Below are 16,448 nucleotides of genomic sequence, written 5' to 3' on the forward strand. Positions count from 1 at the left end.
GATACTCACAGACCTCAGAGCACAGATGTTGAAACAGAGAGAGCTGCAACAGCACAGTGTGGCGCCTGATCCTACAACACAAAACTTTGTCATATGCAGGAATTGATACTACTAGAGCAGGAATAGGTTTCAACAGTCAGGTACCATTCAAAGTAGGTTGTAAGTAACCAGGAGAATGAAAACTGCAGAATGTTCTGTCCTTCAAATCTGGCTCCTATTTTTTCACTTCATTCATCATCCACCTTCCTTGTCGAGACTCAAGACATTGGCGTTGATGCTTGAGCTGCTGCTTGTTGAGTTGAGGACACATTCCATTCATCCCAGCCTGAAGACTCATTCCATTCAGTGCCACAGAAATGATCCTTCTCATATTCCTCATGAGTTTTATGAGCCAGGAAATCTTATCATTGGAGGGATTGCTTCTCAGATTGTTTTACAGCACAACCCTCTGAAGTTTACTGAACCATTTCAGATGTCGATTGAAGAAGTGGTGTAAGGATTTGTTTGCTCTTTTCTTTAAAAAAAATAGTTGTAGGTATTTGATTTGACATTAATACCCAAACAGATAATTACAGCAAAAGCAAGCAAACATGAAGAAAGTATTATCTCCTTTTTGAAGGGCTGCTTCCTAGGTAGGACACACTTGTAAGTGGAAAGCTCTTAGGGCCAAGCTACAAGTGACGAATGACACTTGAATGGCAAGTGAATAGACTCACATGTATTCCTCCCTGTTCACTTGTGCTCCACTTACGCTCCACTTGATCACATAATGGAGCACAAGTGAACGGGGAGGAATACACGTGAGTCTGTTCATTTGCCATTCAAGTATCATTCGTCAAGTGTAACTTGGCCCTTAGTTGTAGGTGTGGAGAAATGGATTCCCACCCAACATGACAACCAGACACCAATGGACAATTAGGTGTTTCAGTGATCTTTTTTATTTTGCATTAAGAACATCTTGTTTTCTTAAGAAGAAAAGTATCCTCCTGTTCTTCATTCTTTCTCATGTTTTCCATTTATTGTTATCTCTTCCTCCCTACCAATACTGTTATACTTTCCTTTAAAAACAGTATTTTCAAGGAGAAATATTTCCCTTTGCTATGGTTCTCAGACACAGTAACATGTTTCATTCAACACTATGCCTGAATTCAAGCTCCATATAATAATAATAACATGCGATATATATATACCGCCCTTCAGGACAACTTAATGCCCACTCAGAGCAGTTTACAAAGTGTTATTATTATCCTCACAACAATCACCCTGTGAGGTGGGTGGGGCGGAGAGAGCTCCAGAGAACTGTGACTTGCCCAAGGTCACCCAGCTGGCTTTCGTGGAGGAGTGGGGAATCAAACCCGGCTCTCCAGATTAGAGTCCCGTGCTCTTAACCACTACACCAAACTGGCTCTCATATTCATAACAGTAAACACTTTTCATGTTGTATTATAAATACATAGGCATCTACATGATATTTCATACAAACAAAATTGGACATTTCACATTTATAGATATATAAATACTGGAGTTGCTGTCTACTTAGGATTTGCATCCAGACCTTAATTAATCATCTCTACCCAGCTACACCCTCTTCCTTTATAACACAATATATACTAGTGGCAGAGTATAAGTTGCAAGTCTTGCTTAATTAACAGTCTTACAAATTTATTCGGAAAGAAGTGCTATTGAAATTGTTGGACCAGTGGCTGAGTTAACATACATAGGATTGATTGGAATGTGTGTTGCCTAACCCGTGTACTCTCTGACATCCCTTAAGCAAGCACTATTTTCCTAGCCTCATTTCTGCTCTCTTTAGTATAGAGGAAACAATCTTTGATTACTTGATAGGGTTGGTGCAATGATAAATGTTAATGTATGATAATTTCACAGTGTGTGCAAAAAGTCTCCCAAAACTGTGAAGTACTATGTAAGTACTAAGCTTTTTGTAAACATTCACATTACATCTCGTCCATTGTTCTAGAAACTGTTACAATATAGAATCATAGAATCATAGAGTTGGAAGGGGCCATACAGACCATCTAGTCCAACCCCCTGCCCAGTGCTGGATCAGCCTGCTTTGCAATAACTCTTTCCTTACATGATGTCAAAGATCAAAGATTTTTTATTGTGGCCAGAGACCAGATTACATGATGTGTAATGAATCCATGACATAAAGTGCAACATTCATACTATAGGAAACTTCTTGATGCTACATCATCTTTAGTCTTGTAGTTATGATTTTATGATTCATGTATGTCATTGCAGCATGGAGCCAAAGAACTATCAGCACATCCTAGCCTTGGTATTTGCTGTGAAGGAGATCAACAGCAATCCCAGGATCTTATCCAACATCACTTTGGGCTTCCACCTCTATGAGAACTATTATACTGCCCCTATGACTTACAAGGCTACACTAGATCTGCTTTCCTCGCAACGTAAATTTGTCCCCAACTACAAGTGTGATGTCCAGAATAATCTAGTAGCTGTCATTGGTGGACTTGGCTCGAAGACCTCCCTCTACATGGCCACCATCTTAAACATCTACAAGACTCCACAGGTAAATTTTGTAGAGGGAAATGCAGAATATCATAGTCCAATCTCATATAAAGTACAGTGATAGGAAAACATCCCCGTGCCTTGCTTTTTTGTAAGCAGTTTTGCCTCTCAACAAAGATGCTCATAAAGGCCAATCACTTTCCTCCTGCAGATACATCTTCCCGGTCCTCCTCACCATGACCTCTGGCATGTGGTAACAGAAACTATAGCTTTTAGATTCTCCATAACTGAATTATGGCTTGGAAATATCTACATAAAACCACCTGGCATCTTGTTAGGCATCTTGTCAGGTTGTGATGCCAGGTTTGGATTTATCTGTGATTGACAGATTGTCCTGAAATGATCATTCCTTTTCCAATTAACAGCACTTGTGTTTTTTATTTATACACTGGCTTCGTTCATCAGTCTGGACAACCATATCCAGTAACGACTGTTAAAGCCAGCAGAAGAAGCAGGGTGGGGGTGGAAATGAGATTTCCCATAAAGGAAAATTTGGGAAGCAGATATTTCCTTTTCTCATAAAGAAGACGTGTGTGTGTGTGTGTGTGTGTGATGTGCTGTCAGGTTGCTTCTGACTTCAGACAACCCTATGGATTAAACCCCTGCAAGATGCCTTATTATTAACAGCCTTTCTCACATCTAGCAAACTGGAGGCCGTAGCTTCCTTTGTTGAGTCAAACCATCTCATTTGGGGTCTTTCTCTTTTTCTACTGCCTTCTACCTTTCCTAGCATTATTGTCTTTTCCAGTGAATTTTTACTAATTCTCATGATGTGACCAAAGCATGATAGCCTCAGTTTCAACATTTTAGCTTCTAGGGAGAACTCAGGCTTGAATCTACTGGCTGTGATTATGACCACATGTTAATTGTACACCGTTCATAAAATGTCTCTATGTTTTATTTCAGCTTTCCTATGGCTCTGTTCTCTCAGGACTGAATGACAGGAGACTGTTCTCTTCATTGTACCAGATGGTTCCCAATGATGTCTATCAGTACAATGGGATTGTCCAATTGCTTGTGCACTTTCAATGGGTGTGGGTTGGAATCTTTGTCACAGATGATGAGAATGGGGAAACATTTTTACAGATTCTGCTTCCTTTGCTTTCCCAGAGTGGTATCTGTTTTGCTTTTATAGACAGAATTCAAACAATGACTCATGTTGATGTAATAATAGGATTATTCTTTAGCAAACTGGAAACCTTTCGTAATATGATGGAAAGCAAAGTCAACGTGTTTGTTGTTAATGGAGCACCTCCATCAATGGAAAATTTAAGCTGGCACCTTCGTATGATAGATTTAAGTTCACCCACAGGCAAAGTGTGGGTAGTGACTGCGCATTGGGATTTCGTATCAAAAACCTTGCAAAGGGAATGGGATATACAGGATTTCCATGGCACAATATCACTTACAATTCATTCAAATCAGCCAACAGGATTCAAGACGTTCCTTCACAGCATCAATCCTTTCTGGGCAAAAGAAGATGGTTTTATCAAGGGCTTCTGGGAACAGGCATTTGATTGTTTATTGGAAAAATCTGGGGAAAGTGAGAACGAGGAGGCCAAGGAAGCCTGCACAGGGGAGGAAAAGCTGGAAAATCTTCCAGGGCCTTTCTTTGAAATGAGCATGACTGGCCACAGTTATAATATCTACAATGCTGTCTATGCAGTAGCGCATGCATTACATGTTATCTCTGAATCCAGTTCCAAAATCAGGCTGAAGCTTCAGAATCTGAGAGCATGGCAGGTAATCTTATCCCAGTTTCATTGTCTTGTTTCAGAAAGCATGCCAGTCACTTTCAAATCTTTGTAGAACTTTACAGATGCATTATTTGTGAAAGGATGGGTTCAGATGTCTCTCACCTACTGTTTCATTGTGAAGATTTCCATTTCAATTTTGTGTCTTCCTAGTACAAATCAAATCCAAGATTCCTTTTTTTACCATTTTGGTTTCGTCACATCATTTTTTCCTCATTACTATTCTCAGTGTTACAAAAATCCATCATTCTACTTGTATAGTAGAAACCATGTTTAGGATCCAGTTGGTCTCAGATTCACTTCAGCATTGATGAGAAAGATCATTTTCTACACAACATGCAGTGGGTTCACTGTGAGTGAAAGTAAATAATACTTAGGTAAATGGACCAATTTGGTTCAATACAAGACAGTCTTATATGACTGTATATGGATTTCGCACATGGATGATGTACAGTCAAGATGTGTACATTAACAATAGAAACAATATTGCAGTGGTACACAAAAGAAACAAATATATAACATGAAAAAGCAGAAATCATATCTGTTGAAAAACAATAAACTAATATAAAATGTGGCAAATTACAAAATATTCATAATCCCGAATATTCCACAAAACTTCAGCGCCATTGATTAAAACATATAGTTATTTCATTGTTCACTGTGAATCAATGGTTTAATTTGTGCAACACAAATAATGAACCAAGGGTTGGATCCCCCAAGCCTTTTCACTAAATCTCACCCAGTTCCCCTCCTTACTACAACCCCATCCCACATATGTATCTCAGGATCCCTGTCACAGCCTTTTGGGAGACTTAAGGTGGCAAACAAACATTTAAAGCAAACCAACAAGCAAACGAAACCAACCAATGATAAATAGTCATTGGCTTTAAGGAAGAAAATACTTATTTCTAAATCTGGACATATCTAAAAACATTGAAACCCATCTAGAAGAGATTATTAGAAACAAATTATGAGGTTTCTTACACTTTGTTGTCTCCGTTTCCTTAGCTGAACCACTATCTAAGGAGTATCTCATTCAATAACAGCATAGGAGATGCTGTGCACTTTGATGCAAGTGGACAACTGGTTGAAGAATTTGATGTTACAAATTGGGTCACATTCCCAAATCACTCTTTTATTCGAGAAAAAGTTGGGAGTTTCGATCCTCATGTTCCAACAGGCAAAAAGCTAAAAATTAACAATGAGAACCTGGTGTGGCATCCATGGTTTACCCAGGTAAGAGCAAACTGCAGGGCTGAATCCACATTACCTCCGTGCGTCCATGCGTTGCACTAAATGTTTGCTAAACACCCGGAAGTATAGCGTCTTTCAAGCACAGTTTCTGAATCGTGCTAGAAAGACGCTATACTTCCGGGTGTTTAGCGAACATTTAGTGCAACATGGAGGTAATGCATGGAGGTAATGTGGATTCAGCCCAAGTCTTTTTGGTCACAGGATAATCTTTTTTTTTAAAAAAAAGATCCTTTTAACAGGATTTTTGTTAAAGTGACAATGAATATAGGCTATTGATACCATTAAAAAAATTAAACTAAGTAGCTGCCCCCGCTTGCTCTTCTTGCCAAACCTGCAGCTAGCTGCTCTCACAATATTTAACAGTCATTTAAAAATGAAGGAGAAGTTCTGCCTGCAGACAAAAGAGTAAATCTTGCACTAATAGCTGATTAAACAAAAAATGATACCCTCCTTTGGGGGTGATCTGTAGCCAAATTTAGATCTATAACAAATGTTATATCCCACTTTTCTCTCCAAGGGGAATTCAAAGAGGCTTACTTGATTTTCATGGCCTCCATTTTATACTCACAACAACCCTCTGAGGTGGGGCTGGCTGAGAGGGTGTGACGGTTCAAGATCACCCGGCAACCTTGCATGGTAGATTGGAGATTGAAACCTGGGACTAACTGAACCTAATCTGACATCCTAACCATTGCACCATGCTGGCTCTAATAGTCCAAGCAAGTTCTCAACTCCCATTTGTTTTGTAAAGGGGGTTACATTTCCACCCTCGCTGTCTGTGCTGCCTTTCTCCCCAGTGTGGACCCAAAGCTATTTACACCATTCTCCAATCTTTGTTTTCATCCTCGCAATAATCAAAATCCGTATTGTGTTGCCTCTTTTAGATATTTTGTTAAATACACCTTCAGTCTTTCAGTTACTGTCTAATAGGAATGGACGACATGTAAATTTTCCATCTTTTAGGATCCATTTATATTTGAACATTCAGCAATGCAATCCTAAGAAGTATTATACCCTTTTAAATTTATTGAAGTCAATGTGCATAGATGGTGTGATTCTGTTTAGGGCTATGTTGTAAATCTTTTTCAAACAAGTCAGTTCCTTCCCGGCTGGATGCGCAGCAGCTTGGACGGGGGCCACGTTTGCAGTCCCAGTAGAAGGAAAGGCAGTTTGTGCCTTTCCTGGGCATCCGTGGATCACTGGGTGGGTGGAACGTAAGGCATATTAGCCTGTTCCACCCGCTGCCGCCCCCCAACATGCAGTTGCTGGGTTTGCTCAGCCCACCCACCCTCCCTATTGCAGTCCAGGATTAGCTAGTCGCTATTTATCTTATCAGAGCCAGGTATGGATTTTTTCTCTTCTCTCAATTGACATTCAGGGAGAAAGGTTTTTCTGCCTACCTTGCACTGCAGGATGTTTTTGGTAATTGTTATCATGGAGCTGTAAATAGTTTGGCCACTAGCAGGTTAGGATAGGGAAATGAGCGGGCCTCCTTGGCACATCCTCATTGATGAGGAATTGGGGTCTGTCAGGAGCGACTGGTGGGCTGTACAGTAGACATTTGTGAGGCCAGACTGCCACTGAGCTCCCCAGTACAAGTAAGGCCCTCCTGCTGTACAGCGAGGTGCTGCAGGCTTGGAGGGGGAACCATTTGCCTGGCCGCCAGGTAGAGCCCAGACAGGTCAAGGCTGGAGAGACCCCAGGGCATGACCTGTATCGCCAGTAAGCTAGATCCCTTGCTGTAGTGACAGGTTATATTGTAATCAATAAAGTGGCTCAATTTTATTCCCAAGCGTTTTGTCTGTCTTTTATTTCAACTGGGGGGGGGGCAATCCAAAATTACCCATGGCAGCAAAATATAGCTGTTTTATGCCTGTAATTTACCATCAAGTTTGTGTTTTTCCATCTTATTGTAAAGTCTCCTTATGTGTAGAGGGGGCCTGCTGTTGCATAATTAATAATTAAAACATTTGGGGGAAATGCAAATGTCTGCACTGATCCATTTAGGAAGGAGAATATGTTACCATGCACCATCGCCTTCTCTCACTCAATAGAGCATAAGGGAAACAGGAAGTGATGTCTTTGCACTCTTGGCTCTCCAAACTGCTCCCAGGGAGGGGTGGAAAGTTTAGTTCTGACCCCCCCCCCAACCCTGAACAATAGGCATCAAGATTCTTTTACTTGTTGACTGTTCAAACAATCAGAAAATAAGATGAGACAGAAATTTTCCTTATCAGTTTAGGTTGCAAGGATAAGTAAAGTTGCAAGGATGCAAGGGTAAGTAAGGTCCCCATGGCCACCAGCAAGAGGGGAGTTAGAGAGTGTGTGAATGCTCACTCAAACCCATATCGCCTGACTATGATGTCATTTCCAGCAAAACCCTGGAAATGACAGCAGTGAGCTGGGGTGATTTTTAAAAAATCAGCCCAACGTTTTGCACCAACGTTTTAAATCATTGACCCTGGGGCAACACAGTTGCTTATATGGCAATTACATTGTGAGTTTCTCTACATGAGATACCTCAGTGTGTGTTCTTCAAATGTAGGGAGACACAATGTTAGTCAGGAAGCGCAGTTTTGAAAGACAGAGCCTGCAGAGATCGCTCCTCAGAGGGTTTGTTAATTTCATATTCGCCTCCCCAAAGGCTCTGTCAATTTCACCTCTCCAGTCTAAAACTGTGTGGGATTGCAACAAGAGGGCAGTGAGGAATGGGCTTGGAGCTGCCTTCCAGAGACAGGCTTGGACCTGGAGAAGTTATAATAGTCTGAAGTTTCCTTTCTGGCATTTCACAGCCCCTTCATACAGCTCCAGTATATGGCAAAGTCTTTGCCCTGCTGCCAGCTCTGTCTTTTTAAACTACCCTTCCCAGCTACCATTCCCTCTCCCAACACGTGCTCTTCACGTGTCAGATGTCTCATGTAGAGAGGCTCTCAGAAACTAAACAGCGTCAGCCTGGTTAGTAATCGGATAGGAGATCACTAAGGAAGTCCAGAGTCACTGAATGTCTCTTGCCTTAAAACTCTTATTGGGTTGCTATAAATCAGCTGTGACTTGACACTTTCTACCATCACATTGTATAAGCAACAACTAGGGCTAAATATACCTGCCCACCCCCGTGAGGGCACTTCTCTTGGGCCTGCCTCCTCCTACCAATCAATTGGCAATCTGCAGGCAGAGGCAGGAATTGGCAGGGGTTTGCCTACCATAGGCCTAAGGATAAGATCTTTTATTGACTGTAAGCTTGTTAAAATTCAAGAAACAGATTGAAGGAATAAATGTGCAGTGATGAAGTGAAGGAAACAGGGGAAACCTTTGTATTATGAGCAGACTATGTATTACGTATTTGTATTATGAGCAGACTAGCTAAGGTTTCTATAAGTGGTCAGGTGAAACCGCAAGGTAGCAAATTTGCAGGTGACACAGGGCAGCCTTTCATATTGGTAGAGCTCCAAATTAAATACTGGTAAAGAAGTTCTTTTGGGAATAAAAAATACATTCAGATCTCTTTAGCAAGGAATTAGACATGACCAAAGCAAAGCAACAGTAGTCTGGTGACTAGTAAGCTGAACGTCAGTAAGTATGTCATGAAAAATAACTACATTGCTTAGTGCTTCTGTAGTAACCACTGTGCAGTCTTCACATGCCAATCCTGCACCACACACAAGATAGACTACTGTGGTAGCAACTGTCAGACTCAAAGAACTACTGTAACATCTTCTCATAAAGAAGGCTTCCAGTAATGCCATCATATCATTATTAACATCCCTCTTGCTCATTCTGCATTTAGTTTATTAAATCCACTTTTAGTCTTTCAGTCATCCTCCACTAGAGATGCACAGCATGTAAATCTTCTTTTATTTTAGGTCCACTTATGCTTAAATGTTCAACAATGCAGTCCTAAGAATTATTATACCCCTTTACGTTTATTGAAGTCAATGTGCATAGAAAGTGTAATTCTGTTTAAGGCTGTATTTGCGTGTGACAACCATTTGCACAGGTTGATCTCCAGATTAAATGCTGTGGGCTTTTTAAAGAAGCTCTCTTTGGCAAAATATATTCAGATCTCTTCAGCAAGGAATCTGACATGACCAAAGCCCCAGCAGTCTGGTAACCATTAAGCTGAACTTCATTACGTTGTGAAAAATAACTGCATTGCTCAGTGCTTCGTGGGAAGTACCATGCATTCTTTATATGTCAGTCCTGCACCACCCATAAGACAGGCCACACTGGTATCAACTATCAGACTATGAGAACTACTGCAACATCTTCTCACAAAGAAGGCTTCCAGATCAGTAATGCCATCATATCATTATCAAAATCCATCTTGCCCATTCTGCACAGCAACCAAAAATTTCCAGACATTTTCTCAGTGGCACTTCCTATATTTACCGACAGGTGCCACCTCTTTCTGTGTGCAATGACAACTGCCCTCCAGGTTACAGCAAGCGAAAGAAGGAAGGAGAGCCATATTGCTGCTATGATTGTGCTCGTTGCCCACATGGGAAGATTTCTGATCAGAAAGGTAGGGGGGAGGGGGACATGTACAGAGCTATCAAATATACCACATAGTATTTCCGTAATATGGAGGGTGGCACTTTCCTGAATATGATTCTGAGTAGACCTGTTTAGGACTGCTCCACAAGTGTCATTTAGATTTGAACTTAACCTCATCCCATACTTATATAACAGTTTTGACCCACACTGCCTGTCTCAAATGGCAGCTTTTAACGAAAAGATTATCAAGAAAGAAAATGAAAAATATGGAGGCCCAATCCCTCAGTTGCCCAGCTTCCTTCCTGGTTGAACTGTCAACTTCTCTATATTTATTCTATATTTTCTATATTCTAACAATCAAAGGTTTTCAAGATGGCTTTCATATAAAAGCAGTAGCTACAATCTTTCAAAAAATAGCAATAAAAACAAAGCATTAACAAACCAGTACAGTGTAACAATGTCAATTCCAGGAGTGACGTTATTGAGCAGATCCTGGGAGTGCTCTCGGGCTTCGTGCCGGGCAATTTCAGCTGGCTTGAGGGCCCAAATTGGCCAGACGTGAAGCCCAGAAGCAATTCCTGGGCCTGCACAATGGAATCACTTCCAGAATTGACATCATTGCACTGCGTTACGACGAGCGCTTGCATGTTTTGTGCACATGTGAAAAGACTATAAATGTAAGTTCCAGGCCCCCTCTCCTCCTGCCGGGAGGATAAGGGAACCTGGTGGCAACCCTAGGAGTGAGTGCAACAATAAAAATGGCCAATTAACAACAAGAGCAACAACAACAACAACATTCAATTTATATACCACCCTTCAGGACAACTTAATGCCCACTCAGAGTGGTTTACAAAGTATGTTATTATTATCCCCACAATAATCACCCTGTGAAGTGGATCAAGATGGGTAGCTGTATTAGTCTGTTTGTAGCAGTAGAAAAGAGCAACAGTCCAGTAGCACCTATAAGACTAACAAAATTTGTGTTAGGGTATGAGCTTTTGTGAGCTACAGCTCACAGCTCACTTCCTGTGAGGTAGGGATGAGAGAGATCCATGAAGCTGTGACTGACCCAAGGTCATCCAGGTGGCTTCAAGTGTAAGAGTGGGGAATCAAACCCAGTTCTCTGGATAAGACTCCTGCCGCTCCTAAGCATTACACCAAACTGGGTCTATCTCTAGTAGCCACCCCCTTTACTTTTGGGGGTGTACCCAAGAACACTGACTTCCCTCTAAAACAGTCCTGATTTTATTCCCTCATATCCCAGAGCAATTTCCACGCTCTGTATTTTAATTATATTCCTGAGATATGCTTGTTATGTTGTTTCTTTTACCTCAGACATGGATGACTGTATCAGATGTCCTGAAGCCCAATATCCAAGCCAGGCCCAGAATGAATGTTTCACCAAGAAGATGAGTTTCCTGACTTTTGAAGAACCTTTGGGGATCACTTTAGTCTCCTTTATTCTTTCTTTTTCTCTGATTACTGTGTGTGTGTTGATCATCTTTATAAAGAATCACGATACTCCCATAGTCAGAGCCAACAACCAGAGCCTCACCTACATTCTCCTCATCTCCCTCCTGCTTTGCTTCCTCTGCTCCTTCCTATTCATTGGGAAGCCAGGGAGGGTGACCTGTCTTCTCCGACAAACCTCGTTTGGCATCGTCTTCTCTGTGGCTCTTTCCAGTGTGTTGGCCAAAACAATCACTGTGGTTCTGGCCTTCATGGCTACCAAACCAGGCTCCAGAGTGAGGAGGTGGGTGGGGAAAAGATTGACAAACTCAATTGTCCTTTTGGGCTCATTTATTCAAGCAGGCCTTTGTACCATTTGGCAAAGTTCCTCTCCTCCCTTCCCATACATGGACACACACTCACTCGATGACAAAATCATCGTGGAATGTAACGAAGGCTCGGCCACCATGTTTTACTGTGTCTTGGGCTATATGGGCTTCCTGGCCATTGTCAGCTTCACTGTGGCTTTCCTGGCCAGGAAGTTGCCCGACAGCTTCAATGAAGCCAAGTTCATCACCTTCAGCATGCTGGTCTTTTGCAGTGTTTGGGTATCATTTATTCCCACCTATCATAGCATCAAAGGGAAGTCTATGGTGGCCGTGGAGATCTTCTCCATCTTGGCCTCCAGTGCCGGTTTGCTGGGTTGCATCTTTTCACCTAAATGTTACATCATTTTATTGATGCCCGAACTGAACAACAAGCATCATTTGATAACAAGAAATTACCAATGAATATGAATACATATTTTACATATTTTATTTATTTGCTTGCTTGTTTGTTTGTAAAAGCATTTAAAAAGTTCAAATTTGTCCGCTCACCTAATGAAAATCTATGACATCCGCATGGGTTAAAGTTGGCTTTATTACTAACTTGCTCTATTTGCTTTGGTCAAAATATTTAATGGTGGTTTAAACACTGAATGAGCAGCTCTTTCTAAAGTTGCTGTCATTCACACAGAATCTGGAGGTCTTCTAGAGTTACAACTGATCTACTTACTACAATTTTCAGTTCCCGTGGAGAAAAGGACCTTTTCAGAAAGTGGCATTACATCCCTGCTGATCTCTAGCAGCTCCCTAAATGCCACCTTCCCTAGGCTCCACCCTGTAATCTCCAGGAATTCCCCACCACAGAGTTGGCTACTGTACTTGAGCAGGGTTTTGTCACAGTACAATGTAGGTAGTCACAGAATTACCCTATAATAAGACATAATTAGGTTAATAAAATGTTGAACCAATGATGGGATCTGTTGCTGATTTTTTTTAAAAATGTATTAGATATCCACTGCTGTAATGAACCGGGAGGTATGTGGCAATAGGCCTGATGCTTTTTAAAGCAAAAATCACGCCTGTCATAGAATGGCATGTTGAACTCCCCTTCTCTCCTTCCCTACAAAACAGTTTGGACCAAATGGGTGAATTCAGCTATATTTTATTCAGGTACCACCAGCAACTTTGTGGAAGAGGAGGAATAGGGGCGCAGGTAGTGATTTTAGAAAGAGAATAGGTCATATGAAGAGAAATTTTCATTTCTTGATTTTTCAGTGGGACTGAACTTGGTAACATCCTCTGTGTTTCAGCCTCAGACATCCATATTTCATCTACAAATTGTGCAGGTATATAATCTATCTGCTTCTTTTATACTCAGGAGGAGGAGGCTCAATGCCTGTTGGTTAAGAAGGGACCTGCATGGACAAAATCCAAGGGGAATGGGGTCTGTAATAAGGAGGCAAATTGGGTGAGGCTGGGAGAAAATGTTACCTGGATCCAATTCAGTGATGTCATCTGAGGGCCAAGCTACACATGACGAATGACACTTGAACGGCAAGTGGATTGAGCGGAGGGCAAGTGAACAGGGAGAAATACACTTGCCGTTCAAGTGTCATTCGTCACTTGTAGCTTGGCCCTTAGAAAAATGACGTTTTGAGCAGGGTTGCAGCTTCTTTTTATATCACAAAATTAACTCATTAGAAGAGCATCAAACTTCAAACCAGGTCTCCAGCTTTCGTAGCAATAATTATTTCTGTCCTCCAATAAACTATTAAGGGGGGATGAGTCAATGTTTCCTATTTCATTAACTTTGTTCATATTGTTTGCAACAGGTTACGGTCTCCATTCTTTGCTGTTGGTTCTGTCAATCTGATTGTATGGTGTACACACTTCTAAAGGTTTTTTAAGCAATTTAGACAGTACCAATGCATAAAATCATCCTCCCAGCGAATATATACGGATGAGAGTGTCTCGCATGTGCCCCTGTGGAGAAAGAGAAAACAAGCCCACAACAGGTGCCAGTGGGCCAAGCTACACATGACGAATGACACTTGAACGGCAAGTGTATTTCTCCCTGTTCACTTGCCCTTCACTCAATCCACTTGCCGTTCAAGTGTCATTCGTCATGTGTAGCTTGGCCCTGAGTCTAACCTTGGGCACGCAGACAATCAGGTAAGGTTCTTGGTACTTATAAAAGGCAAACCACCTCAGTCTCCCACTGGCAAGAAAAACTCCCGCCATTCACCACTTTTGATGTTAGAAGGCTGCCTTGAGTTCAAGGAGAATTGGCAGAATAGTAATCTTTTAAATTAATTTTCTATAACAATAAAAAGATCCTTCCATCAGCCTGTCCATCTATCTGTGAGAAGCATAACTTCTCAGAAAAAGAAGCAAGAAGTCTAATAATTGACCACCAGCTTCTGGATGATCATGGGACTTGCAGTGCCAAAAAGGAAAGCCATCAAAATATCCTGGCCAACTTAATCTCCAGAACCCACCCATCTCCGCTTTTTGCATTAGTTTGTCTCTGGAGGCACAACTCATCAGAAAATGAAATGAGGAATCTCAAAAAACTGGACATTAGCCTCCGCATCATGATGGTATTGCTGTGCCCAAAACAAAGGGAACCAGAAGATTCTGTTCCAGTTTATCTCCAGACACTCAAGGCTGCTTTTTACATTAAAAACTACGAGTTGCCTCTGGAGGCACAACTTATCAGAAAAAGAAGCTAGAAATCTGAAAAGTGACTTCAGCATCCTGATGGGAATTGCTGTGCCCAAAACAAAGGAAACCAGAAGGTCCTCTCCGAGGTTATTTGAAGACACTCACAGCTGCTATTTACAGTGGAAGCTGAGGTTGTGTTTGTGGCAGGCATAACTCATCAGAAAATAGTCTCAAAATTGGCTACAGGCTTCAGGAGGATCGCAGAGTTGCAGTACAAAACATGAAGGAAAGCAGGACATTGTGGTAATTGTAATCTCTACAAACTCCCATGTCGCTGTTTTTTCTTCCTTTGGTGGCAATGGTTGTCTCTGGCAGACACAAGATATCAGAAAATAAATAAATAACAACAACAACAATATTCAATTTATATACTGCCCTTTAGGACAACTTAACACCCACTCAGAGCAGTTTACAAAGTATGTTATCCTTATCCCCACAACAGCTGGTTGGGACTGAGAGAGCTCTGAGAGAGCTGTGACTGACCCACGGTCACCCAGTTGGCTTGAGACAGAGGAGTGGGGAATCAAACCTGGTTCTCCAGATTAGAGTCCTGCCGCTCTTAAGCACTACACCAAACTGGCTTTTGAAAATAGGCTTCCAAAGTCCATGGGAGTTGCAGTGCAAAAAATGAAGGGAATCCTGACCTATGTTACATTCAGACACCCCTTCCCCCCACAACCCATCATATAATTCATCTGAAAATAAAGCTATGCTTTTTAAAATTGGGCAAAAATTGGCAATGTAGCATTAATTCATCACTAGAAATGGGAACGAACCAGGGGGGAAATGAACCATGAGGTTCATGGTCACTTCTGGGTCAGCAGAAGGTCACTTCCAGGTCAGTAGAAGGTCCGCAGAAAGCCCAACCCCAGTTGGCTAGGAAACTAATTGATCAGCACCAGGCTGTCTGCAGTGACAAACTGAAAAACGAACCAAATGATCTGGCCTAAAGTTCGTGGCTGTTTGTCAGAAATGGGCTCTGACGAACCACCAGTTCGCAAACTACAGATCGGCCCAGTTTGTGCCAAACTTTGGTTCATATTTTGGTTCGTGCCCATCTCTACTCATCTCTATGGAAGTGAACAGTATTTTTTTTTTGCCATGTCTGCTGTGATTCGCTCTGAATTCATTGGGTATATTATTTCAATAATCTGAGGGGATTATATTAGGATTTTAAATATCACTCATTATGATGATATGCTGTGCTTACAGAGTAGTCATGGATATTGCTAGAAGTATAGGGGAACAGTTGCTGGATATGACCAAGAAAGTTATTCAAGGTATCTATGCACACAGAAGCAGGGCTAGCCCGGGCCCATAACTAGACAGGCCACAAAGGGAGTTTAGAAGCCTAGAATAAAACAGCCTCGGAGAGGGGCATAAAACAATAGAGTTACACATTTATATTGCCATGCGTATATTAAGAGCCATCTAACTCATATCATTACAAACAATGTACTAAGGCCCAGGTGCAGAGAGTATCTGAGAATGTCTAACTTCATAGAAGCTGACATTTTTATATTATAGATGTATTGGTGTAGGGCCAAAATATATTCCTATGAGAAACTTGTATTTACTAATTTTACATAGTCTGTAGCAAGAATGAACTAACTACTGTTATATGTTTCAAGATGTTTCAAATATGGATGACCTTATTTAGAGTATGAAGTCATTAAGATAATAGTTAGTCAATTCTTGGATAGTCAATTCTTGACTAACTTATTTGACTAACTGATGATTTATTTATTTCTCTCTCTCATTCTCCCTCCCTGCAATGCCTACTGTCACACATTTTCACTTTCTCTCTTTCTCTGTCCCCCACCACATCAGTCTTTGTACGTCTCTCCACCCAGCACCTACTGTCACTCTTCCTCTCTCTTTCTAGTTGTTAGTC

At 41.3% G+C, this 16,448-nt stretch overlaps 1 protein-coding gene across 1 annotated transcript; it reads left to right on the forward strand.

The window, feature by feature from the left end:
* Positions 1 to 274: 274 nt before the first annotated feature.
* On the forward strand, positions 275 to 14,562 carry LOC129339728 (vomeronasal type-2 receptor 26-like). The gene is made up of 7 exons (XM_054994311.1): positions 275 to 492; positions 2,263 to 2,554; positions 3,460 to 4,296; positions 5,316 to 5,543; positions 9,957 to 10,083; positions 11,391 to 12,266; positions 14,540 to 14,562. Exons 1-7 carry the CDS (start codon positions 275 to 277, stop codon positions 14,560 to 14,562), a joined length of 2,601 nt encoding a protein of 866 aa, XP_054850286.1.
* The last annotated feature ends 1,886 nt before the right edge of the window (positions 14,563 to 16,448 follow it).

Source organism: Eublepharis macularius, chromosome 12, assembly GCF_028583425.1.
Source record: "Eublepharis macularius isolate TG4126 chromosome 12, MPM_Emac_v1.0, whole genome shotgun sequence".
In the NCBI taxonomy this organism is placed as follows: domain Eukaryota; kingdom Metazoa; phylum Chordata; class Lepidosauria; order Squamata; family Eublepharidae; genus Eublepharis; species Eublepharis macularius.

Excerpts from the sequence above, each read along its gene's own strand:
- LOC129339728 (XM_054994311.1), top strand. The coding sequence starts at position 275 with ATGCTTGAGCTGCTGCTTGTTGAGTTGAGGACACATTCCATTCATCCC. Across the intron at positions 493-2,262 it reads ATGTCGATTGAAGAAGTGGT|CATGGAGCCAAAGAACTATC; the intron begins GTAAGGATTTGT and ends ATGTCATTGCAG. Across the intron at positions 4,297-5,315 it reads AGAATCTGAGAGCATGGCAG|CTGAACCACTATCTAAGGAG; the intron begins GTAATCTTATCC and ends CCGTTTCCTTAG.